At 58.8% G+C, this 25,397-nt stretch overlaps 6 protein-coding genes across 6 annotated transcripts; 4 read left to right on the forward strand and 2 right to left on the reverse strand.

The window, feature by feature from the left end:
• Nucleotides 1-4,303: 4,303 nt before the first annotated feature.
• On the forward strand, nt 4,304-5,157 carry D7B24_000190 (uncharacterized protein; the record flags this gene model as incomplete). Its single annotated transcript, XM_028634451.1, has 3 exons — nt 4,304-4,744; nt 4,799-4,916; nt 4,973-5,157. The coding sequence occupies 3 exons, from the start codon at nt 4,304-4,306 to the stop codon at nt 5,155-5,157; spliced, it is 744 nt and encodes a 247-aa protein (XP_028499491.1).
• Nucleotides 5,158-7,408: 2,251 nt separating this feature from the next.
• Nucleotides 7,409-8,497, forward strand: CCP1 (heme peroxidase; the record flags this gene model as incomplete). The annotated part of the gene is made up of 1 exon (XM_028634452.1): nt 7,409-8,497. The coding sequence occupies one exon, from the start codon at nt 7,409-7,411 to the stop codon at nt 8,495-8,497; it is 1,089 nt and encodes a 362-aa protein (XP_028499492.1).
• A 1,194-nt stretch (nt 8,498-9,691) lies between these two features.
• Nucleotides 9,692-10,762, forward strand: ATPAF1 (ATP synthase mitochondrial F1 complex assembly factor 1; the record flags this gene model as incomplete). Its single annotated transcript, XM_028634453.1, has 1 exon — nt 9,692-10,762. One exon carries the CDS (start codon nt 9,692-9,694, stop codon nt 10,760-10,762), a length of 1,071 nt encoding a protein of 356 aa, XP_028499493.1.
• Nucleotides 10,763-11,028: 266 nt separating this feature from the next.
• D7B24_000193 (uncharacterized protein) lies at nt 11,029-13,392 on the reverse strand (the record flags this gene model as incomplete). Its single annotated transcript, XM_028634454.1, has 1 exon — nt 11,029-13,392. The coding sequence occupies one exon, from the start codon at nt 13,390-13,392 to the stop codon at nt 11,029-11,031; it is 2,364 nt and encodes a 787-aa protein (XP_028499494.1).
• A 1,286-nt stretch (nt 13,393-14,678) lies between these two features.
• On the forward strand, nt 14,679-18,986 carry PEX6 (peroxisomal assembly protein; the record flags this gene model as incomplete). The annotated part of the gene is made up of 3 exons (XM_028634455.1): nt 14,679-14,835; nt 14,919-18,294; nt 18,389-18,986. The coding sequence occupies 3 exons, from the start codon at nt 14,679-14,681 to the stop codon at nt 18,984-18,986; spliced, it is 4,131 nt and encodes a 1,376-aa protein (XP_028499495.1).
• A 216-nt stretch (nt 18,987-19,202) lies between these two features.
• On the reverse strand, nt 19,203-24,401 carry D7B24_000195 (uncharacterized protein; the record flags this gene model as incomplete). Its single annotated transcript, XM_028634456.1, has 10 exons — nt 19,203-20,609; nt 20,680-20,931; nt 20,999-21,094; nt 21,153-21,192; nt 21,800-22,004; nt 22,369-22,396; nt 22,496-22,637; nt 22,692-22,878; nt 22,946-22,999; nt 24,230-24,401. 10 exons carry the CDS (start codon nt 24,399-24,401, stop codon nt 19,203-19,205), a joined length of 2,583 nt encoding a protein of 860 aa, XP_028499496.1.
• Nucleotides 24,402-25,397: the final 996 nt, after the last annotated feature.

Below are 25,397 nucleotides of genomic sequence, written 5' to 3' on the forward strand. Positions count from 1 at the left end.
CGGATAGGTGAAGGGGAACACAGTCCGCATTGATACCACAGTCATTGGCCAGCTATGCTCGTATGAGACGAAGAAACTCTGATCGGCTGAGAGATCTTAATTTGTGGTCTGCAAAATTCGGAAATTTATCGTCCATCGGATCACTAGACACTAACGCTAGCAGGAACTGCTGAGTATAGAATGGTCGGTCTTGTATTTTCTGTTGCGTCGTTTGGCCCTGTTGCCGTTCCCCTCCGCTGTGTTGTCCTCGTTTCCTGGTCGAGCTTGCCCCTGCGGATGACGCGGTTGCCACGTACTTGGAATGGTTCGGTCCTTTCGGAGTGGGGGCAGGAGAAGCTTCTTCATCATCGTCCTCGCCGTCGCGATCCTCGATAGTGTCATCCGGTGGCTGGTAACGAGATCTGGTTCGGGTGGGCGATCGCTCGAAGCCGCGCTATCACCCGGGTTAGTAAGGAGACGCGCTAGGTGCCTTGCCCTTACGTGCTATTTCCGGGATATTCCTCAGCATGTCATATACTCCATAACCCAGGTGTCATATCCGGCGGCAGCGTCATGTCAGGATGAAGGAGGCGGTGTCGCGCAGAGGGCCCGGAGGATGAAGGCGAAGACCTGTCAGCGGCCGTACGGTGCAGCCTTTTTTCGTCATCATCCATGACGTCCAGTCAGGCACGCTCACGGAATAGGAGACAAGAGTGGGACCGCTCGGTATGTGGAGGAAGATGAAGGCTCCCCCCGTACCTTCGTAGCCGTACTGGATGCCCTTGCCGATCATATAGGAAAAGAGCCTGCAGGTCGTCATGGACCACTACCCGGAAGGCACATCTCAACTGCTGCCCGGAAGGACAGTCTACTTCCCACCCACCCTTCTTCGTCAACGATCCCCATTCTCTTCTCCTACACAACCTCCCATTTTTCTTTGTTACACAATCTCCCGTTCAAAAAGTCATTCTCTTTCCGTTTATTGGCCTATGCAAAATGCCCAACATTCACAAAATGCTAGACTATGGACTCTTACGTCTGATGTTCATCGAACCCCAGTCGGTCAGTACTTGTCAGGAGACCCCTAGGGAGCCTCGGCACAGGGGGCTAGTCAGGGGACTAAGGGTAACGAGCGCGTATCTATCAGGACTGCGGAAGGCCCGCCAAGCTGCGAAGGGCCAGAATTCAGATCTATTCCGACCCCCTACCTATATTCTATTGGCTGCGGCCCACGTGCTGAAGACCTCTTCACTCTTCTCCAAGTCAAGCACTGACAGTACCCGTATCGATGGCCTTAGCGGTCGTTTTGATGCCCTGGGAAACAAGGTCAACGCTCTCGAGATCAAAGTCAAGATAATTGAATGTAAGTTCGAGCAGACCTTCTAAGACATTGGCGAATCTTTCCGTAAGGTAAAGGTTAACGTGCTTCAAGTCAAGGGCAGACTCATTGGAGATATTGAGCATAGAGGGCTCAAGGAACGTCGTCTGAACGCAACGTCATTTAGATCTAACGCTCTACATCTTTTAATGATTCCTCTAAAAGCACAAACGTCAAGATTCAAGTCGTCAATAAAGCAGTCTCGTTTGCCAACGCGAAAGCCTCATGGGAGCCTCTTCACTCGATCCACCCGAATATCCCAATTCAAGAATTTCCGCTGTCGCTCTCCCACCTCATGAGCATTCCCGGCAGGTTTCTTTGGCGTACAGTAAAGAATACTGACCATGCTAACGATCCGTAGATATCAGGTGGCCCTGCGGAGCTACCAGCAGGAGGTCGATTAGGGGGGCTAAGGGCTATGGGCGCGTATATATAAGGACTGCGGAGGGCCCTCCAAGCTGCGGAGGGTCAGATTCAAATGTTTTCAACCCCCTATGTTGAACAAATATTAGGGGATTCCCCAGGGCGGTGATCTCGGTAGGGGATCGCCGATATGGTGATCACCGTGGCTGGGACTCACAGCTCTTAGGAGCACGTGAATCACAGCTTACGTGATCGGTGAATCAGATGAGTATATCTGACTTACATAGTTAGTAGTAATTCAGAGAGATAAAATCAATTACATCACAAGACTTATATCACCTGCCCTACGTATTCAGAGCTCTCAGGCACGGCCAAAGCAATGAAACAGGGTTCAAATAAGCAGTGAAGCCCTCTCAACACCCTACCTAGATTCTATTGCCTGCGGACCACGTATGGAAGATCTCCTCACTCTGCCCCGAATCAAGCACTAAGAGTAGAGGACGATTGCAAAAGTACCAGCTCGCCCTTAAGCTTTCGACGACCGGAGAGGTATGCTTTTTAAGGGACACAATTCGCCACCAAGCTGCGAAATGGAGTAGTATACTCAGGCTATAGGATATAGACACATCATATAAATGAGCACCTTCAAGATGTATACTCAGGCTAAAGGGCGTAGACACAGCATATATATGAGTAGCTTCAAGATATGTGCCCAGGCTATAGGACGTAGATACAGCATATGAATGAGTAGCTTCAAGATGTGTGCCCAGGCTATAGGACATAGATACAGCATATGAATGAGCAGCTTCAAGATGTATGCCCAGGCTATAGGACGTAGACTCAGCACATACATGAGTAGCTTCAAGATGTGTACTCAGGCTACAGGATGCAGACACAGCATATACATAAGCACCTTCAAGATGTTTCCTCAGGCCACAGGGCACAGACACAGTATATACATGAGCAGCTTCAAGATTCAACAGCGCATCATAGTCAACTCTACCGTGGTCATTCGATAGAGGTATTTCTTCGTAGCCTCTCGAGGACGAGTCGTGAAACAAGGATAGCTTTCAATGGCAATTCAGCTCACCTGGCCTAACCATATGTGATCGGTACGGAGGATCCATCAAGCACAAGATTCGAGTTGCGCGACAAAGCGCGTAAGTCTACGACTTTGTGACGACGGAAGCCCCCCCAGCTTTCCGCTTCCGATCCTTTGGAGATCGGCCCTGCGCCAAGGCCAACCACTTCTTCCCAGGACACCTGGCCGCCGTTAAGGCCGTTGGCCGTGGTCACACCCCGATCCCAAGCACCACAACCGTCTCGGCCATCGAGCTCGGCCTCACCAACGGGACGCTCACTCTGGCCCAGCCAATTCGGAGTCCAGTTTGAGCCTTATCAACACGGAGGCGAACGTGAACCCATACCCTGCACATCAGAACTCATGTTCGCTCATAGTTCGGGGATGGGCAAACCCCGGCCCAGAGCTCGGGCGCCGCTGTCCCGCTGCCCGCCTCCCCTTGCGAGCTTCTCCGTCCTTCGAGCCAGCCGTGTCCGACAGAGCAAAGAGACGAAAACAACTGCCGAGCAGCGGAACAATCACAAGTCGACGTCCAACCACATGGGCCAATTCTATGCCGCAGACCTCGCAGCGCAGTTGCCCCAAGCCCATAAGAGACCTACCCCGGGACGGGGATGCACCACGTGCCCTGCATGGGCTTTGGCTCCGACCACTCAAAGACGTCAGTGATGCACGTCGCGATGCCCGCGCGGTTCGTGCGCTCTGCATCGGGGGCTCTGCCCCGCTTGAGGCTCTTGATTGAGGATGAACGCCGAGGGGAGGTTACATTCGGCATTGGTCACGCCGGCACCCCCCATCGACGTGATCGACATCAGGCTTACCTTGGCAATCGTGGGGTAAATTGGGTCAGCTTGTCAACTTTATCCTCACCCACCCCTTTCAAGTGGGAGGAGCCCTTTCGTGGGAGGAGCCCTTTCGTGGGAGGAGCCCTTTCGTGGGAGGAGCCCTTTCATGGGAGGAGGGGTAGCAGGGGGAGCTCTGGCGGGTAGGCTGACGAGCCAAGAACAAATTACCCACGATGCTGTGTCTCGTGTGGCGCGAGGCGAAGATTCCTTTCAAGACAGTTCCTTGTTCCGTTGACTTGGATCTGAGACCATGTCTCAGAGGCACATTCCGATCTCGAATCCGCTACAGAACCCACGGAAAACCAGGTCGAGACGAACACAGACAGGTTTCTGCGCGAGGTCGACGACGGGATACGCGGCGGGAAAGAGGGGAAGGTTCACACGGAGCCGGGCCAAGTGCCTCGAAGAAGCAACTGGCTATGCAAGACGCCGACGATGGGCTGGCGCGGGGTCGACCTGACCAGGTTTTGTTTTCCCATGTGAAAGTGAACGAGATGCTGCCGAGACATGTAGAAAAATGTATAAAATGACAGGGGAAAAGGGGGGCTGAGGGCTCTTGAAAGCTTGGGTAGAAGCATCAGTCAAGCCGTCTCCATCTCTCGACAACTCATCCTGCCCTCCAAGCCTCTCAGACTCCCGGTTCTGTCACCTCCGAAGATGAAGTTCACTCAGGTTCTGGTCGCTCTCGCCGCGACTCGTGGCGCCCTCTCTGCTCCCGTCGAGCTTGAGTCGCTCGCGGTTGCTGACGAGGCCTTCCCTCTTGCCGAGCTCCAGGCGTACTACGAGAAAGAGTTCTCCAAGACCGAAGACGTCGAGACGACCATCAAGGCGAGGCAATACGCCTCGGCCACCTCGAACCAGCTCATCGACGGCACCCCCTGCCGCAGGGTCACCCTCATCTATGCCAGGGGCACGACGCAGGACGGCAACGTCGGTGACGCGGCGGCCGTCGGCCCCGTCTTCTTCAATGCCCTCGCTCAGCAGGTTGGCGCCGCCAATTTGGCCGTCCAGGGTGTGGACTACGCGGCCAACGTCTTCGGTTTCCTCGCCGGAGGGGATGCCGCTGGCAGCAGGACCATGGCCGATCTCACCGCCAGGGTAAGTCCCGTGTCTCGATGCAAGTGAACCGACAGACGGCTGACTGTGCACCAGGCTGCGAGCCAGTGCCCCAACACGCGGATCGTCCTCAGCGGCTACAGCCAGGGCGCCCAGCTCGTCCACAATGCTGCCGAGCAGATCAGCGCTGCTGTCACCGCCAGGGTCACCGCCGGTACGCATGCCGCATCTCCTGTTCTGATTGCTGTGTACTAACATGTTCTGTTGTAGTCTTGACCTTCGGCGACCCCGACCGCGATGAGGCCTTTGGCTCTATCCCTGCTGCCAGGACGCGCGTGATCTGCAGGTCCGGCGACAACATCTGCGATGGTGGCATCATCGTCACGTCTGCCCACCGCCAGTACCAGCAGGATGCTCCCGCGGCCGCCACTTGGGTGGCTGCCAGGGTTCAGTGATGGAGATGTCCGGTGACTGGCTTTCTAGGCAGTGGTCTTCCAGGAGTCAGAATGAGGTTCTGGTCATAATTCGAGGCTTGAACGCCAGCGCTTTGCCTTGTCCATTTGCCGCTGCCACGTTGTTTCGTTCATGTGCACCAAACAAAGTAGACCCTGGCTTTTGTGTAAATTTGGAGATAGGACTATTCTGGAGACGCCGTACCGGCCACTTGGAATTTCTGCTTCCCGCATGCTCCGTCTCGCCTTGGGATTTCAGCAGCTGCCTTCCTGAAAGCCGCTTCAACGCTAGAACTCGAGGTGTGCCGCGCACAAGCCGAGGCTTCAGCCGGCGGAGGTGATCGAAACCATGACAAAGGTATAGGAAAGCCTGCCCTTCTGCTCAGTCAGCGGAGGCACGAGACAGAGCTTGTCTGGATGTTCATTTCAACAACAGGCAACGCCCCACGAGGACGCTGGCCGACCTGGTCAGACTGTCGGGAGGTATCTCTCGTCAGTCAGCTGGCGCTCGAGAGACAAGTAGCGAGGGCTGAACAAAGCGATGTGACGACCTAAATCTAGCGAGAATGGACGATGGATATGGTATCTGTACCATGTAGGGACATGTGTGAGTAAGGTATGCGTCCTGGTCTTGACCTTCTGAAGCATCGCCAGTGGGTGTGTTGCTTAGTCATCGGGGATGCAGCCTTCCATCGACGGAGTGTACATGTACCAGGTCGCCTGTCAGACGAGAAAGAGTCAGCTCGTTCGCGCTGTGAATGGCGGCGGACTCGGCCCACGCCAGAGGCCCTCGTGCGGAGCCGAGACCTCTGTTCGGGATTTGACCACCGGCATTTGAAGCTCATTCGCATCGTGGCGGACGCCCCGTAATGGGAAATAGCGTTCAAGGGATTGGCCGTCGCGGTGGGACACGGAAGGCGGCGACGTCCATCTCGTCAGTCGCCTCGGTGTCCACCAGGGTGCATGGACAGACAGATTCACGTTGGCGAGAGAGAAACGCTGCACATCCGAGTGAATAGGCAGAAAGAACGAGATATAAAGCACGATGCAGTCGGCTGACAGATTTGCAGCTTTGAGTCGAATGCCGACTGGACGCATGGCCTGCGTTCAAAGCCCGATAGTTCTGGTCTCGGGACTACGGACGGGCAGAGGGAAATGGAAAGATGGTCTGATAGGGAACGGTGGCCAAAGGGGCAATTTATGGAGACGCCAGAAGCACAGTTTGCCGTCTCGGCTCGGTGGTTCGGCCTGTGGTGCATCAGTGTCAGATTCAGTGGAGCCTGCGCACTGGTAGGGCCGTAGGGGCTTGGAGGGGCACTTCCAGGCGCACGTAGGTACCTAGGTTGCTAGGCAGGTAAGGTAGGTTAGGAGTGGCGTGAGCTCAGGGGTAGGCGGGAGTCGAGAAGCCGCCCCAGCGTGGTGGACGTCATTCGTCATGGCGCGGGCGCTGACAGGCGTTGCGTGCCACTGAGTGACCGCATTGGGCCTGGCGACATTTTGGCTTGTGATGGCGCCGAGCATCTGGGTGGCATGGTGCCTGGGAGGACCCTGACTGTGTGGAAGTCTCTTTGATAAGACATTCGGACGAGGACGCTGCCCGATCGAAGTCGTTGCTGGCGGAGGCAAGAAGCAAAAGAAAGGAAACATGACAAATAGACGTCTCTCGACGAGTAACGGACTCTCTGATGAGTAACGGAACTCGTCTGTGTAAAGTGGCTCCACCGGGAAGTTTTTCCCCCATCGTCGAGTCGCGTTCTTTCGCTCCCTCCACTTTTCGACTTATCTGATGGAGTCGAATCCCGAACATGGACCACTCAGGAGGCGCCAATTAGGCATTCGAGGGCCGTTATCCTCGTGCGGCTTTCCAGTTTTCGTTCGAGAACGCGCTGCACCTGCACAAGCACCGTCTGCCGGCATCTGACCCTTGGGAGGGCCCAGGTAAAAAGGCCTAGGGAGGGCCGTCTGCCGTGCATGACCGTTGCGGGAGGAACGTTCGAGATTTCTTCTGTCACCGATTCGCCTTCCTCTTGGCTTCCTACTTGACCTTCGTCTTCCCTGTCGACCCTCCTTCTTTCTCCTCTGACCCTTCCCTTCCTTCCCTTCCTCCTCCCACACACTCTCTTCACAACCCATCGTGAACTGGTTTTTTTGGTGTCCATCCTACAAACACAAGAACCCTACAAGGTACGTTGCCTACCGACACGAACCCACCCCCCTTTCCCCCACTATTCACACGCTGACCAGACCACACCAGATGGCTGCCAACACGACCCGTCAGTTCGCCCGCACGGCGCTGCGCTCCTCCACGCGTACCGCCTTCGCCGCTGCGCCCCGCCAGGCCTTCCGCCAGGGCCACCGTTTCTACTCTTCCGAGGCCCCCAAGGCTGCCGGCCCCAACTGGGCTCTGCTGTCTGGCCTCGCCGTCGCCGGTGCCGGTGGCGCCTACTTCTTCACCCGCGAGGGCGGCGTCTCGGCCGGCTCGGTGCCCAAGGTCGTCAACCCCACCAAGAAGGACTACCAGGACGTCTACAACGAGATCGCCTCGCGCCTCGAGGAGAAGGACGACTACGACGACGGCAGCTACGGCCCCGTCCTCGTGCGCCTCGCGTGGCACGCCAGCGGCACCTACGACAAGGAGACGGGCACGGGCGGCAGCAACGGCGCGACGATGCGCTTCGCCCCCGAGGGCGACCACGGCGCCAACGCCGGCCTGAAGGCGGCGCGCGACTTCCTCGCGCCCGTCAAGGCCAAGTTCCCCTGGATCACCTACTCGGACCTCTGGATCCTCGGCGGCGTCTGCGCCCTCCAGGAGATGCAGGGCCCCCTCATCCCCTACCGGCCCGGCCGCAGCGACCGCGACGTGTCCTTCTGCACGCCCGACGGCCGCCTGCCCGACGCCACCAAGTCGCACGGCCACCTGCGCGACATTTTCTACCGCATGGGCTTCAACGACCAGGAGATCGTCGCCCTCTCCGGCGCCCACGCCCTCGGCCGCTGCCACACGGACCGCAGCGGCTTCACCGGCCCCTGGACCTTCTCGCCCACGGTGCTGACCAACGACTACTTCCGCCTGCTGCTCGAGGAGAAGTGGCAGTGGAAGAAGTGGGACGGCCCCAAGCAGCTCGAGGACAAGTCGACCAAGACGCTCATGATGCTGCCGACCGACTACGCCCTCATCGAGGACAAGGCGTTCCTCAAGACGGTCAAGGCCTACGCCAAGGACAACGAGCTCTTCTTCAAGGACTTCTCCAACGTCATTGTCCGCCTCTTTGAGCTCGGCGTGCCCTTCAAGGAGGGCACCGAGAGCTGGGTCATGAAGCCCACCTGGGACGAGTCGCCTTGAGGCGTCGGTCAGACGCGGGGATGCCGCTGCGTGGATGAGTAGACTGTCGGAGCGATCTGACGAGAGAGAGAGAGAGAGAGAGAGAGAGAGAGAAAGACCCGGATAGAGTAGAAGGGACCGCGAGAGAGGACCGCGGTGATACCATGCCGCGCCACGGCCGGCACCTGTTGATATCTCCTTGCTGTTGTTATTAGCCTGTACAACCATTTCAAGACCTTTGTCCGATGCGTGAGGCGTGTGTGTCATGATGTTCGCAGTTCAGTCTGGTGAAGATTCGCTGGTTCGGAAAAGTCGATGTCGACCCCAAACATGACGTTGTTCAAGCACCAGCCCGCCGTCTCCAAGGCCAAACCTTCGCACCCCCCTCACGCAGAGCCTCAACCCCAAGCGCCTGAAGGGGGTCCTCGATGCAGAGTTGCTCCTCGGCCAGTTTCCCCGCATGAGAGCAGCAGGAGCAGCAGGCCTCTCCGCACCAAATCCAAAAAGTCCGGGGGTGCGATCCTCGCGGGTGGCCCGCCATCCGTCTTCCCCATGTTTTATTTTTGGTTTTTTGGTTCTTTGGTCTGCTCTGCTGGGCTGGGCGGAACGGGAGGGGAGGGGGTCTCTCGCGGGTTCGGGGGGGCGGGCCGCGAAGGTGCTCGGGTTTTGGGCACCGAGGGGGTGCCGAAACGGTGCGGGTTGACCGTTCGTCTGCTTGTGGGCGTTTTGCTCGGGTGCTCGAATCTGGGGAGCTTCTTTTGGTGACACTGATGCATGGTGCCGACACGATGTACGGTGCAGACTTGATGGGCGATGGGACGATGATTGCAGTATTCTGAGGTGACTACTAAGGTCTGTGATGAAAAGGGTGCAGCGTCGGCTGGAGAGAATACCCAGCGTGCAGCCCGTTCGTGACGAATGCTGAGAACGACGCCATCAGCAACTCATGCAGTGCCAAGTCTAGAGCTGGTGTTTCTGCCGACGGAATTGTCCTGTATTGATAAAGCAGAGATGATTCCCTCATCAAAGGAAAAAAGGAAGGCTACGACCATGTGCGAAGGGCCAACACCACAGAAGGCTGCTTACGTAAGGCTTCAACATGGTCGTGAGAGAGCCCCAGTTTGGTCCCACGAGCACACTCAACATAGCATCCCATCTGGACACCCAACCATCCGAAGACGATCCCAGACCACGACAGCTGGTCCCGCATCCACCATGGCGTCCTGTCGCACCCCCGCGCTGCGCAACCTCCTGACCTCGTCGACGCGCACCCTCCGCGCCGCCAACCAGCGCCGCTGGGCCCAGGTCCACGACGTGCGCTTCCTCGCCACGACGCAGCCGCGCCGCGCCCTTGCCGACAAGTACCGCGAGAAGCTCAACCAGAAGGCCCGTCTCGAGGGCCACCAGTCCGTCGACGACCTCAGGGCCGCCTACGCCGAGCGCATCGACGAGCTCAAGAAGAAGGCGACGATAGAGATTCCGCTGCCCACGCCGCCGCCGAGCCCTTCCTCCTCCCCGCCTCCTCAGCCAGCAGCAGCAGCAGCAGCAGCAGCAACAGGAGCAGCGCCAGCAGCACCACAAGCAGCGCCAGCAGCACCACAAGCAGCGCCAGCAGCACCACAAGCAGGGGCACCACCAGCAGCAGCCGCCGCCAAGTCCGCCCCCTCCAAGTCCGCCTCGGGCGTCAAGCCCCTCGGCGACATTCTCGACCTCGAAAAGGCCGCCGCGCTGCCGGCGAAGGAGCTCACAGCCATCTGGCGCCTGCGCCACGCCCACACGCCCAACACGCTCTGCGCCGTCATCCCGTCGCCGACCTACACAGCCATCGAGGCCCTGGCGCGCCGCGCGCCGCAGTTCGTCCTGCCCGGGCCGCGCCCCGACCAGGGCGCCGAGATGCACTTCCTGCAGTGGGTCTTCGACGCCGCGACGCGCACGGCGACCGTCATGTTCACGCAGCTCGCCGAGTTCAAGGCCCGCGGCGAGTTCGCCCAGCCCCACACCACCGTCACGCACTACACGGACCTGCGCGACGCCGAGGCCGGCCTCGTGCTGATGCAGGGCCAGGTCGTCGACGGCCGCGGCGCCTCCGTCGAGGACGCCCGCTGGCTGCTTCTGTGCCTGCAGCGCTTCTACGGCGGCTGGGACCTCGAGGCCAAGGGCGGCGAGCCCGATCCGCAGCGGCTCGAGAGGGCTGTCGAGAGGCGGCGCCTGCTCGAGTGGTTCGCCGCGGCGGATCCGAGGTTCAGCGTCGAGAAGCTGCTCGAGGAGGCCGAGAGGATGGGTTGACGTTGTACTCTGGGGGCTCTGATACGCTGGCTGTGACGATAGACTGTAACGACTTGTAAAAACGGTGTAGAGGCAGCATAGAGTAGATGTATAACAGCTGGCATGGCCATTTCTCGTTACATTGATTACATTGAGGCAACACGCCCAGCGCCTTGCAGTGCTTGCAGCACGCATTATCTAAATCTGAAATAAATCTGAAAAAAAGAAAAAAAAGCTCGTAACGTAAGTCTAAGTATTAAACACTGCACCAAACGCCTCGTATGCCATTACTGCCCCCTCCCCTCCCTCCCCCTCCCCCCGGACAACGTCTCCTCACTGCTGCTCGACTGCAACTCGTCCGATGCGGGCCACACCGGCTCGTCCCGGGGATCCCAGGCCTCGACGCCCTCGCACCCCTTGGGCACGCGGCACAGCGCACGGGCATGGCACGTCTTCCACAGCACCTCGCGCAGCTCGCCAAAGATCTGCCGCGGCGCGTCCATGGCCCAGATGACGTCGAGGTGCTCGTACGCGGGGATGACCTTGCTGTGGACGACGCGCACGTGCGGCTCCCTGCCCTTCTCGAACCGTCGCAGCAGCTTGCGCCCGTCGACGAGGTCGTCGTTGCCGGCGACCCAGAGGGCAAAGGGAGGCGCGCGCTCGTCGTACCACGCCGTCGCGCCACGGGGCTTGTCGAGCTGTGCGCGAACAGCGTCCGCCGAGGCACCGCCGTTGGCACCGCCGGCGGCGTCGCCGGCACCGAGGCTGTGCGGACCTGTGCCCTCGTGGTGGTCCTCGCGCTCCTCGGCCTGGACGGCCTCCTTGGTGGCGAGGATGCACTTGTGGTTGGCGAAGCAGTCGCGACCGAGCCACCAGCGCATAGACTCGGCGCTGACGTAGACGGGGGCGAACTGGAACATGCGGTTGCGCAGGTCGCGCTCCCAGCGTTCGTCGGACCAGTCGAAGAGAAACGAAAAGACCTTGTAGCCGAGCCAGCCGTAGAGGCGCGGCGGCAGCAGGCGGTGCATGGTCATCATGAGGGGGATGAAGGCGCCGAGGCCAAAGACGATGCGGAAGAGAGCCGGCGAGATGACGCGCATAAACTTAAAGTAGGCCTTGCCGATGAGAGGGCCCGCGTACGCCGCCGGCGCGAGGGCGCAGAAGACAGTGAGGCGGTCACCGAGGTCGGGGCGCTGCTCCTTGGCCAGGGCCACGAGTGTCTGCGTTGTGCCCTGCGAGTGGGCGATGAGGCCGATCTTTTCGAACCCCGTCTCGCGCAGCACGCGCGACACGAGGGCCGGGAGGTCGAAGACGCCCATCTGGCGGATGTTCCAGCAGAAATGGCGCGGGTCCGAGTACGACAGGATCGTGTGCTTCGGATGGAAGCCACACCGGTTGTTGCCGAGCCAGACGTCGTACCCAGACTTGCAGAGGTAAAAGGCAAGCGAGTCCTCGTCGTTGACGCAGTAGGCGCCGGCGCTCTGCAGGAGGCCGTGCATCAGGAGGACGGGAAACTTGGGTTTGCCGGTCGAGTCTTTGAGCTTCTTCCTAGATTCGGTGAAGACGTGGGGGCCCCGGGCCTGCCGCTCCTCGTCGCTGAGCTTGGTGTACTCCTTCGGGTCGTAGACGTGCCACAGGTCAATGATGAAGCCGTCTTCGGTCTGGACGTGAAACTCCTCAATATCGAGGCCAACCCGTCGGGCGTAGTAGCCCGGGTCACAGACGATAGGGTCGCGGCCGCCCTCGGTGGGCACGTATTCATCAGCGACCTCCTCTTTGTCTGGACCAAGTCCCTTCTTGAGGTTGTTGTGCTTCCATTTCTCGTTGAGATCGTTTCGCGCCTTCTTTCTCTTCACTTCTTCGGCGTAGAAAGGTCTCGTCTCGTCAATGTTGCGAAGGGTGACCTTGTACCAGACTTGCTTGGCGACGAGGGGTATGCTCGTGAAGAGTGCGCCCAGGACAATGACCATGAGGAAGGCGAGGCTCAGCCAGAAGGAGGTGAAGCGAAAGATCAAGGTCTGGATGTCGCGCAACAGAGACGGCGGCCCGTAGAGGGGCAATGGCGGAAACAAGGGGTTCGTGTGGGAGGGAGGCATCTGGCGGCGCAGAGAACCCGACTGGGATTTCTGCATGTCATGGCCCTTTTGGTCAGGAGCGACGGCAATCTGGTCGGTGGATTGCGAGTGACGGGCGGCGGCCCCATCCTTCGCGTCGCCTTCCTGCTTGATCTGCACAACGTGAGGGCCATCCTCGAGCTCTTCCCTCAGCAAGTTGAGCTTGTGGGCCTCTTCGAGGGGCACGCCAGGTATCCTGTGACCCCCTGATGTGACGACGACGGGGTCGTGCGGGGTGATGAAATGAGCCTCGACGGGGACGTCAGCGTCATTGTCGTCGTCGGCGGCATGGTGATGGGCAAGCTTCTCGGCCTGCTGCGAAAAGTTGAGGGCAGACTTGGCGAGCGAGGCGGCGGATCTGTGGGAGGAAGTGGTTGTGGTCGATGCGCCGCCGGTCGATGAGGAGGTGGGTGGACGATGTGAGCGATCCGAAGGCGGTTCATTGGCTGGGGTCTCGACTTTTGTTGTTGTTGATGTTGGTCGTGACGGCGGCTGGGTCATGGTGCGCGAGCCAGAGCGCGAGGAAGAGTCGCCCATCGTTGGGGAGAGGGTGTAGCGATGTTGGTGTGCATGGTTTTGCACCCTCAGCCTGGTTGGCATTGGCAGGCTTCGTCACCGAGTACCCAGCCAGGCCTTGATGGATGAAAGCGTGGATGCGATGAGCGGCAGTGCGGCACCGAACAGGGGGGCCAGAGTGACCACAGTCGAACCTTGGCTGAGGTACCCAGAAAGGCAATTGATGGCGCAGAGGTACCTGATGCAGGGCCAGAAGACAGGGCCAGAGGACAGGGCCAGAGGACAGGGCCAGAGGACAGGGCCAGAGGATAGGGCCAGAGGATAGGGCCAGAAGACAGGGGGCGTTTTGTGGAGGAGATGCAGATTCGATGCGGCGATCATCAGACGGCGGGCAGTCGGTTGACAAGACGCCTGACAAAAACACAGGTAGAGGTTCCCCGGGGGTTATGTATCCTGGGATACCAACAGCGAGAAAGAAGGCGATGCAGCATGATGTCGACGAAAGAGGTCAAGGGAGAGAAATGTCCGGTGGCGGCTGAACTGCATGTCCATGAGGGTGTTGGGTGTTGAGGCTCGCTCGCCTCTCGTTGCTCTTGCCAGGCTCACCCATCCACTAGTGCCAGGCTCAGTAGGTCCCTTAGTACGTGCAACCGGAGCATATGCAGTGCAAAACGTGCCCCCGAGACATGCGCGAGGCGCCACTAGGTACCTACCTAGGTAGGTAGTTAGCTAGCCTTGGGGCTCCTGCTTTGTGTGTGTGGATAAGAGGAATCAAAGACGCAAGCACGCAGCACGCAGCACGCATCCGCCATGTCAGCCAGACCACACCCTGACACCTACGTCATGGCGCGAGCTAAGAGCGTGCTGTAGCGCTCTCTAGGGCCTGAAGTGTGCTGAAGCCATGCACTGGGGACGCCTGAGGGTGGGGACATACGATAACGTCGATAAGGATGGAGGCATGTGAATGCTGACTGTTCCTTCCTGACGCACATCGGTACTTGCAGCATCGACGCGGGCAGGAAGGGTCCACGCATTCGAGCAGCACAGCCCCACTTCCCCTCAGACAGCTCCCTCCATTGGCCACAACCTGCCGGCCCTTCCCCCCCAGAGCTAAGCCGAGGCCTGGGGGTGCGCTCGCGAGTGCCTGCCGCAACCGAGCCGCGATCGACTCAACTCCAGACCCTAGACCTCGTTCCACAGCAAGGCTCCGCGACAGCTTCCCTCTCGGTCCATACGCCATGCCATTGACTCCAATGCGCTGAAAATCCATCTGCTCTTTTCGTTTCTCTCGTCCATATATACCCATCATGGCGTCTGCCATCCTCGCCAAACGCAGGCGTCGCCGCCGAAGGGCCGACAAGCCAGCTGCCGCCGCGACCCTCCTCCTCGACGGCAATGTCAAGGGCGATGTCGGCTTCCTGTCCGACGACCTCTTTGCTGATCTGTTTCCTCAGCTTTCCAACTGTGAGACAGCCTCCATCTCCCCCCTTCTTCTATGCTCCCCCATTGTCATCAACCCCCAACTGACCCGCCCGCCCCTCCGCCAGCATCCTCCGACGACATCCAACACGTGGCCATCGCGCCCTGGGCTCCCACTGCCTCTCCGACCAAAACATCATGGACCCTGGTGCCCGTCCTCAAGAACCCCGAGCTGGGCCCCTCTATCCTGCAGTTCTCCCCGAGGTCCCTGGCCCTGCAGTCCTTCCGCACGGCTCTGCAACACCTGGCCCCCTCCAAGCTCATGGGCAACGCCCGCGGTGGCATTGAGATTCTCGTCCTTGATGCCGTTGCCCTGCCCCTCGACGCCGTCTTTGTCAATCTCGAGAAGGAATCCATCAAGCGTCTGGAACAAGGCGAGGGCCACTTCTTCAACAGCCACCCCGACCACGACACCAAAGGCAAGGCCAAGGCCAAGACGGCCACCTCTCCCGAGGAGCATCTCACCGAGGCCCTGCGCGTCGCACTGGGCAACGTGGCTGTCCTACACTCTGGCGACCAGTTTCTTCTGCCTCTGCCGCCTCATCCCGTCACCCACGTGCCGCCCAATGGCGGCGAGATCGTCATGTGCGAGCCCTATAATCAGGGCATCTTGACGCCCGACACCAAAATTGTGCTCATGCGCGGCAACGTGCGCGCCAAGTCTGGGCGCACGCCGGCCGCCATGGCCGCAAACCGTGGACTCAACGGCGTGCCCGAGGACGACGAGGACACCGCCAACGACCAGTTCTACTCGGCCGCCGAGGAGCGCTACAAGACGGATGCCCACGTCACAGAGATGGAGACGGTCACAGAAACAGAAGAGTCTGAGGCCTCGGGGCTCGAGCAGGATGACGAGAGTTCTGACGACTCCATGGACGAGATGATCTCTCTTCAGGCACCCATGCTGCACACAACAAACGCTAGTGGCGTCTCCACGATGCAACCGGGCTCGCCCATGACCATTGGCAGGGGGAGGCGGCCCAACGGCATTGCGACACCCGGCTCAGTCTTTTCGTCTTACACTGCGACGACCGCGCGACCGGACCGCCCTCGAGGCCGTCTCTTCAAGGCGCAGGGCCTCCTGGAGCAAATTCCCCAGGTCCTCCTCCACCCGAAGCCGACACCAGAAGACGATGAGGAGGCGAGGATATTCGTCGACATTTCTTCTTTGCTGAAAATTGGCTGCTTTTCGGGAGACTGGGTCCGTGTGGAGGCGGCTGAAGAACCCCCCGCCCACGGGTTCGGCGCCTTTGGTCTCGGTGGCCTCGGCAGCTTGAACGCCCTCGAGGACGGCCCAGAGCCAAACTGGCGGCCTGTCAGGGTGTACAGTCTTCCCGAGGGGTACACGCAGAAACCTGTCACGAGGATACCGAGCTCGAGGCACCTGCAGCGCAAGCCGTCCTTTTTCGAGTCACAAACGCAAAAGCCCACTGGCCCTGCGGCATACATCTCCCCCATCCTCCTCGCAAATCTCGAATCACCAGCCTACCTTCGTCTCTCGCCCCTGAAACCCAGCACGCCGCAAGGCAAGAGAACTGCTGCCAAGTTCTCGAGGGCATCCCACCCACCCTTTGCACGAGACATCACCATCCATCAAGTCAGGTCCCCCATTTCCGTCGAGAGGGCGTACCAGACCGTCGTCCTGGCTGGTCTCAAGCGTTACTTTGCGGAAAAGGTCCGACTGGCCAAGGCAGGTGACTTGATTGCTGTTCCAATCGATACTCTTCTCGGAAAGATGTTTCAAGATGCCGAGGTCGACAACATCATATCCTTATCCAACGACACGTCCAAGGCCAACCAGGTGGCGTGGTTCAAGGTTGGGCATGTCCAAGCGCAAAAACGTGATGAAGACGACGATCTCATGGAGGATCTGTGGAAGGGCGTGGCCTGCATAGACAGCGAGACGGTCGGTATGAACCTGTCAGGCTTTGTCACGGCCCGCCCCCCCGCCAGCTTGTCTAGCACCTGGGAATACTACACTGGCATTAAAAAGTCTCCCATCCGATCACTGGCCGCCCCCACACCGGCCCTCCCTTCGCAAGACCAACGCTACATCTCCCCCCTGAGACACAGGCTGCAGGCCCTCCTGGCGGCGGCGACCAGTCCGGCCGCCATTCACGGCCGCATGTCACCGGTTGCCATCCTTCTCACCTCGACGCATCGCTACATTGGCAAGTCGACGGTAGCCACCACTGCGTGTGCCGATGTCGGACTTCACACATATCCCATCGACGCCAACGACCTGCTGAGCGAGGCAGAAGGGAGCGGCAGCGACGTCAAGACGGAAGGATTCCTCAAAGCTCGAGCGGAGCGTGGCCTGAGTTGTGGCGCCGACTGCACGGTGTTGCTGTTCAAGCACATTGAGGGCCTGACGGCAGACCGCATGGTGTCGACGATGAAAGGGCTACTCCAAGAGTCGAGGGTGTTGATTGCGACGACAAATGACGTCGACAAGCTGCCCAAGGGCCTGCGCAGCCTCTTCACATACGAACTTGAGATGGGCGCTCCTGACGAGGTCGAACGCGCTGGCATCTTGAAGAGCGTTGTTGATGATATGGGACTCGACCTTGATCTCGACGTTGAAATCACTGGCGTTGCGCTGAAGACGGCTGCCTTTGTGGCAGGTGGATTGGTGGACGCGGTGGAGCGGGCTCGCATCGCCCGCAACCTGCGGTTGGAGGACATGTCAAGAAAGGCCTCGAGCGACAACCGACTTGTGACCGTCAGGGACGTCGAAGTTTCGGGCGGACCACAAGCCACCGGATGCCCTGCAGCACGCAGCGTGACCAAGACCGATTTTGACGTTGCCGTGGAGAAGGCCCGCAAGAACTTTGCTGGTGCCATTGGCGCACCCAAGATCCCCAACGTCACCTGGGACGACGTGGGTGGCCTGCAATACGTCAAGGACGCTGTCAAGGAGACTATCCAACTGCCCCTCGAGAGGCCGGAGCTGTTCGCCAAGGGGCTCAAGAAGCGCTCCGGCATTTTGTTCTACGGCCCTCCCGGAACGGGCAAGACGCTCCTCGCCAAGGCCATCGCCACCGAGTACAGCCTCAACTTTTTCAGCGTCAAGGGCCCCGAGCTGCTCAACATGTACATTGGTGAGTCGGAAGCCAACGTGCGCCGCGTCTTCCAAAAGGCGAGAGATGCGCGCCCTTGCGTTGTCTTCTTCGACGAGCTCGACTCGGTCGCGCCCAAGCGTGGCAACCAGGGAGACAGTGGCGGCGTCATGGACCGCATCGTGTCGCAGCTCCTCGCTGAGCTCGACGGCATGTCGGGCGGCAGCGATGGCGGCGGCGGCGTCTTCGTCATTGGCGCGACCAACAGGCCTGACTTGCTGGATCCGGCACTGCTGCGACCGGGCCGCTTCGACAAGATGCTGTACCTTAGTGTAGCCGACACGCGCGAGACGCAGCTCAAGATCCTTGAGGCTGTCACCCGCAAGTATGTTCTTCAGTCTATCCCAGTCCCAGTTTCCTCCCTTTTATTGTTGGCTCCATCCCAGCCAGGAAAACCAGACCAGCTAACAAGTGGCCAGGTTCACCCTCCACCCCTCACTCTCGCTCGACCGCGTCGCCTCCCAGCTGCCCTACCACTACACGGGCGCAGATTACTACGCTCTTTGCAGCGACGCCATGCTCAAGGCTATCACACGCCAGACGTCGTCCGTCGACGCCAAGGTGGCGGCCATCAACGCAGCACGCGGCCCAGACCAGCACCCCATTTCGACGGCCAACTTTTTCGACCATCACGCCACGGCCGAGGATATTGCTGTCGTCGTGACGGAAGAGGACTTCCTCGCCGCCGACAGGGAGCTCGTGCCGTCCGTCAGCGCGGGCGAGCTGGCGCGGTATGAGACGATGAGGCGGTCGTTCGAGGGCCCGGCGCAGAAGGAAGGACAGGGGGCTGACGTCGCGAGACCAGGCGGCGGTGCTGCGAGGGCCGTATCTGGCGAGTCGGTCGCCAGTTCCAAAGGCAAAGGCAAGGCGCCAGCGCGGGATAAGGGCAAGGGAAAAGCGCTGGCGGTGGACAGCGACGATGACGAGGATCGAGCCCCCAACGGCCGCGTCAACAAGGGCAAGGGCAAAGCTGCCTTTCAGCACGGGACGGCGGATGATGATGACGAGCTGTACTGATATGAACCGAATGTAGAAGACATTGGCGAGGCTGGCAAATTTGACGGCATTGAGCGGGCCATTTATTCGTGTTGAATTAAACTCACAGTGAACGTCAAGTAACAAATAGGCAGACCTAAGCTGTAGGCCGAACAGAGAACACCCTGCCTCTCCGAGTAACGCCGCCAAGTCAAGCAATCGGGAAGACACACCTGTTCAACCCGTGCATCCCCATATCTACTTGTCCGCTGTCGGCGCAGCAGTCGCAGCAGCCGGAGCCGGCGCTGCTGCTGCTGGCTTCTTGACTTGTTCTTCCTCGTCGTCGTCATCGTCCTCCTCGCTCTCGCTCTCGCTTTCTTCATCACTTTCACTTGCGCTCTCTACCGGCTTCGGAACAGGCGGAGCAGCAGCAGCAGCAGGGGCAGGGGCAGCGGGCGGCGTGGCAACAGAAGCAGACGTAGCAGCGGCAGGTTTAGCAACCGCAGCCTCGGCCTTGTCCTCGCCGTCCTCCTCGGATTCCTCCTCGTCGCTGTCCTCCTCACTGCTGTCCTCCTCCTCCTCCTCCTCCTCTTCCTCTTCGCTGCTTTCTTCCTCTTCCTCTTCCTCTTCGTCCTCGTCATCCTCGTCCTCGTCCTCCTCGGGTATCGCCTCGGCCTTCTCGATGGCGGCGATATCCTCCTGCGACGCCGCCGCGAGGGCAGCGCCCATGTGGCTCGCGGCGGGGGCCTCAAACGTGGCGGCGGCCTTCCAGCGCGCCGTCGTCGGCGACTGCAGCGTCTCGCGCAGGGCGTCGGTCGAGGCCGGCGAGGCGGGCACCCAGGTCGTGCGGGTCGGGGACTGCAGGGCCGTCGCGGCGCGGAAGGCCGAGATGCTGCTGCTGCTGCCGCCGGGGGCGGACGAGGAGGTCGTCGTGGCCAGGGAGGAAGTCGAGGTCGAGGCGGCGGCGGCCTTGGCTGGGGTTGTGGGTGCGGGCTTTGCTTCTGCTTCTTTCTCGGCCGTCGTGTCCTGCTCGGTTGGTTTTGTTTCTGTCTGTGCCGTCGGTTTGTCTTCCGTCTTCTTTTCCTCGACTGCCTTGTCCTCGGTCTTCGCAACTGCTGCCTTGTCCTCGGCCTTCGCAACTGCTGCCTTGTCCTCCGGCTTCGCAACTGCTGCCTTGTCTTCTGCCTCCTTCGTCGAGGCCTCTGCCTTGGCTTTCTCCTCGGCCTTGGCCTTGCTGCCGTGGACCTTCGCCCGCAGCGCCGCGAGACGCAGGTCCTTCGCCTTCTGGGCCGCCTCGTCGGCGATGGAGCGGATCGGCATCGTCACCTTTTCGCCCGTCTCGGCCTTCTTCGCCGGTGCCGCGGTAGCCGCTTTCTTCTCATCGGCCGGGGGCAGCGGCGGGGCGGCCGGCGGGGCGGCCGGCTTCGCGGAGGATGAGGACGAGGCCGACGCTGCCGCCGCCGCCGCGGCTGCCGCACCGGCCGCGGCTTTGGAACCGGCTTTGGACCCGCCCTTCATGGGGGCGCCGGTGATGGGATGGACGAATCGTTTCGGCGGGTCTTTCGGCTTGTTGTGGATGGTGGGGATGGTGAACTCGTCGTAGTAGATCTTGACGTGCTGCTTCAGCTCGCCGTACTCGTTCCAGTCTTCGATTTCAACGAGGTCCTGGTAGGGGCCTTTGCGTTAGCTGTGGTGTGACGAATGGGGGACGCGATGAATGAAGACTGGGCATTACCCCGAGGATGAGACCCTCCTGCGCCAGGCCGGGCAGCTTGCGCACGCGGCCGGATGCATCTTTGCCGGCGCGGCGTCCCCAGAGCATGCGGGCCTTTTGGTCGGTGGCGAGGTCGACGGCCTTGAAGGGGACGCGGTTCGCGCGGAGGATGGTCTCGAGGCGCGACGTGGCTGTGACAATGTGCGAGGAGCCGGCTGTCAGGGAGGTGAAGATGTAGAGGGCTGGGTCGGTCGAGAAGGTCGTCATGATGGGCTGGCGGGGTCTTTCGTCGTTGCTGTCAAGGGGGAGAGGATGAACAGTTGGCTGAGATGGGTCGTACGTCAGAAAAGAAGGTGGTGGTGCCTCCAGGGCTGTCCTGGATGGGGTCGTCGTGGAAGAGAAGGCTGAGGATGTTCGTGGTGTAGTTTGGGGAAGTCTAGGAAACTTTCAGGAGCCTTGGGCATCGGGCGTCGTCACCTGGGCGAGGTACGGACGTGGAAAGTAAGGGTCGGGTTGGGCCCCACCTCGTCCTCACTGCTGAAACGGAGCTTCTGAACGTCCAACGTGCGGGGGCGGGGTAGTTACGGTGGTCCTTATCAGCTGGATGTCTCCTGACGCTGTGAGAAGGAAAGATGTCATATTGCTTGAGACTCATTCATGAGACAAACAAATTATCCTTTAACGCATTTTCCTACACGAGGTCATCTTTGATCGTCTCTCGTTTTCGATCCCACCATCTGCACCCAGTCTTTGTCGTGACCAATGTCGTATCCGCCTCCCCCGCTTGCTTCCCCTGGGACGCCCGCAGTCTCAGTATTATGTACGTCCATCTCAACAGAATGCGCCGGACGAGTATCAACATGAGGCTCCAGCTCATTTGATGAGAAACTTGCATCAATTTTTCTCGTCGAAATCATCGCCAAACCATGGCTGCAAGTCCAGCCTCGACGGATAGGGGTAATCTTGTCAGGGCATTGCGGGGGTGGTTGACGGCGGACGATTGGCAAAGGTTGGGTCGAAATGAGCCATAGGGTCCATTGTATGATTTTCAAGGTCATTCGCAGCTTGTGGAAACTGTGCGGCCATCGGATATGGTGCTGGTTCCGCCGTGGTGGGAATTCCCCGTATTCTGGGGTCGAACTGCGCGCTGCGAGGACCCTGAAACAGGACGCTCGCCGCCTCGGCGATCTTGGTTTCTTGCGAAGCAGCATCCTTTTGGCATCGAATCCATGGATCGCGCGCAGATGGGCCTGGCAGAGGTCGATCAGAGCTGGACCGGCCGGAGTCGGCTGGGCTGCCCGAGCTCGTGGGCGTCTGTTCTTGACCGGAAGACTGCAGCGAAGACTCTGACGGTCCCTGCGACGCATGGAGCGATATATTTGCCGGAGCGGGAGGTGGTCGTTCATCCATTGAAATCCCCACATCCCGGGTGCGCGTCGTTGAAGCTCTGGTCATGCAGGCCCGAACTCTCTGCTTCATAGGTTCCAGGAGGCCAACCAATATTTCCAACATCAAGTCCTGGCAAGCTTTAGCCTGCGGTCCAAAGAGTTGATCAACCTTAGTTGTCGCCAGCCTTCGTATTTGACCGGGCATCACCCTTCTCAAGTAATTTTCGAATGATTCTGGACCTGCGTCGTTATCGAATCCAATGCCTGGCAGGATGTTAACCACCGCGGCTCGACACGGATCTTGAAGCAAGATGCCACTTACGAGGGTCGGGTATCTGGTCGTCTTCAACCTCAAATATTGTTTTGTACACTTTCCGCCATTTATCCAGCCGGTCCAGCTTTCGGATCCCCGTTTTGTCTTCAAGTTTTGCGCTTAAGACCTTACCCACCTGGCACGTCCATACGGGAACTCGCCTTTCACAAGCTTGGGCTTCTTGAGCGTGATCTGCGAGCGACTCTGCGCTGTTCAGGACCATCTGGCACCGAAGACAAATATGCTTTGGCACGCAATGAGATCGATATAAATGCTCCCTTGACAGTGTCAGCATTGAGGCGCAGTGATCAAGGCTTATAGATGCGGCTTACTTTACTTTCGCAACCTCCTTCCACCCTGGGCTTCTGCAGGTTTCGTTGTCGTAGAGCCAGGGATCAAACTTGTGGTAAGGGCAGCCCAGACGAGCAAAAGGATTTTGTGTGTTACCATCGTGGCTCGGCTTCTTCTTTGCGGGTTCGCCTTCGCTGTCGCCGTCTCCATCCTCGCAATCTTCATCTCCTTTACCTTTGTCTGAACACTTTCTTTTCCGATTTGGACGAGAAGTGGATCCGGCAGGCATATTTACCAGGTCCCAGAATCCGTTGCTCCCATTTCCAGTTTCGGTCGTTCCGGTTGCACCCTTGGCGTAGCTCACTAGTCTCTCCGTCCAAACATCGATTTGTTCCACGTACAATCTCACAATGCTATCGACGATTTGCTGCTTCCTTATTGACAACGAGTCAACTGCTTCGGACACAGACGTCGTCTCGCTTACAGACAAATCGTCTTCATTGGAGGCCAAGAAGTGCTGCTGATGTGACTCGTCGATATAAAAGTCACTGGTTGAGGCCGCTGTCTGCAAAGGACCTGATTCGGACATTTCGATGGAAGCACCCGAAGACTTTGCCACATGGGCAGATTGTCCCGCGCCTGGGCTGATTTCTTCCTCTGGGTGGCCTAACCAATTCATTGTGCGTTGATTGGTACCAGTACCAACTGCAGGCTTTTCTCCGGCTCGGCCAGCTGACTGTGCTGACTGGCTGACGGGACTGGACTTGCCAGACTCGCTGTAATCGTTGATGGCTTCCTTCTTAGACCCAGGAGAAATATCTCCCTGAGTGGGTTCTCTCAAGGTAACATCAACCTCTCGTTGACGAAACAACTCTTTCGGCAGACGGGCCAAAAGATCAAGGCATCCTAGGGGATTGGACTTGTGCGGGTTGTCACATAGCTCCTGGAATACTCTTGTAATGATGTGGCTCTCCCCTAGAACCACCTTACAATCCTTGGTTAGAAATTCCAGAAACCAGGAGCTCAGACCTCCGTCACCCAACCACCGAGCTTGGGTCCAAAGGCTACATAGGGCCCCTAGGAGATGGGGATGCTCGTCCTTGAGTACTGCGCGCAATTGCAGTTCTGTCAACTGAAGGCGCCGAAAGTGCTCAGGGTGGGGGTCATCATATACATGGGTTGAATCAAATTCTTGGTATTTCTGACAGAGGGTGAGCAGACGACGGTTGACAGATGTTTGGTAGCCGTTGTTCGCGAACATGGAGCCTGAAAGGATCTGCTCAACAACGAACTCACTGAGCAGCGCTACGAGACGACGAGACGAGATCCCGGAGCTTCTTGGTATTCTCTGAGTTTCGCATCTGTCTCTCCCTTTGCTTGGGCTTGGTTCAACAGCAGGTTGCTTGCCTGTGTCTTTAATTAAGACAGTTTGGCCGTTGACGCACTGTCTGTTTGTTGCACCGCTAGGCCCTGAAATAATGCCCAAGTGTCAGCATTCAGAGTGATAGGTTCGGTCAGACTGTATCAAGATACTAGATACTGTACTTCTCGATGTGATGTGAAATGAAAGGCAACTCACTGAAAAATATATCAATGGCGTTGTCCGATTCAATCAATGATCCCTTTTTATTACTCTCGGCGCGGAGGTTTGTATCGATATCTCCGTCGGTATCCCATGTAGCCGATAATTCCAATTGTGTCCTTTCTGGACCGAGAGCCAGTTCCTCGGGCATTGTTTTGTTGGCGCTCATAGTTTCTGTGAAGCATCCGCTAGGGACAGTATCGACTTGATACGAGGCTGGAACAGAAAATTCATGGACTCGAGAGTAGAATGAGAGATGAAAGAAACTTAATGGGCTGGCAAAAGGGGAATGTATGGTATATATGCTGGATGGAGGTCGGGCGGTAGAAGCTAACATCAGACAGCCAGGCTGTCAGACTGAGGCACATGCGGGATGGTCAGCATCGTAACCTCATTGGTGCGGCGTCACGCGCAAGTGTGCGCGTTCGCGAATTTGCGACTTGCGCTTCCAACGAGCCAGCCAGCCTGCGCGACGCAGCAGCCAAGAAAACTGTGCGATGACATGCTTCAACGTTGTTTCGTCAAATCGGGGGGTCGCGTGTACCGAGATGGAAGCGCACAGGGCCATCCAGCCACTGCGGGGCTTCTCGGAATCTGTCAAATAACGAAGATGGTTTAAGTGCAAAATGCACGACAGGGTGCTCGGCGAGGCTGCTCGACGTAGCAAATTCGGTGGAATGATGGCCGTGGATGAATAGTTGTCGGCTCGGTAGCCAAGTTAAACTGACCCAGTGGTACATAGCCGGCGGCATTACCTAAGGCACCTGGAGAAACGTGGGTATGCCTTGTGTTCTGGCACATACGAACCATAGACTCAGGGTACCATATTGCCTTTCGGCTCGGCAGGTCGTGCAGCCTGGGATCAACTGTTGAAATTCAACAGAGGCATACCGGTTTGACGAAGTCATTTAAGTCTGATCGAGCAGCGTGATGACGAGTCGCTCGTGGTGTGGAAGCACAAATGATGCTCTTGGGGTTTCTGACGACCGACGCCCGCCGAGGCAGCCTTTTGTTGAGGCTTTGCCACGTCACCGGTTTGGCCAGCGATGTAAACGCCCATTTGCTTGGTACGGCGATCAGCTCTGGATGTGCATACTGGATGACGACAAAGAGCTCAGCCAGGCCTTACAATCGGCTTCTGCCCTTGGCATGTGGTCTTGGAATG

This window comes from Verticillium nonalfalfae (assembly GCF_003724135.2).
Source record: "Verticillium nonalfalfae strain VnAa140/NRRL 66861 chromosome Unknown scaffold_1, whole genome shotgun sequence".
NCBI classification, from domain to species: Eukaryota; Fungi; Ascomycota; class Sordariomycetes; order Glomerellales; family Plectosphaerellaceae; genus Verticillium; species Verticillium nonalfalfae.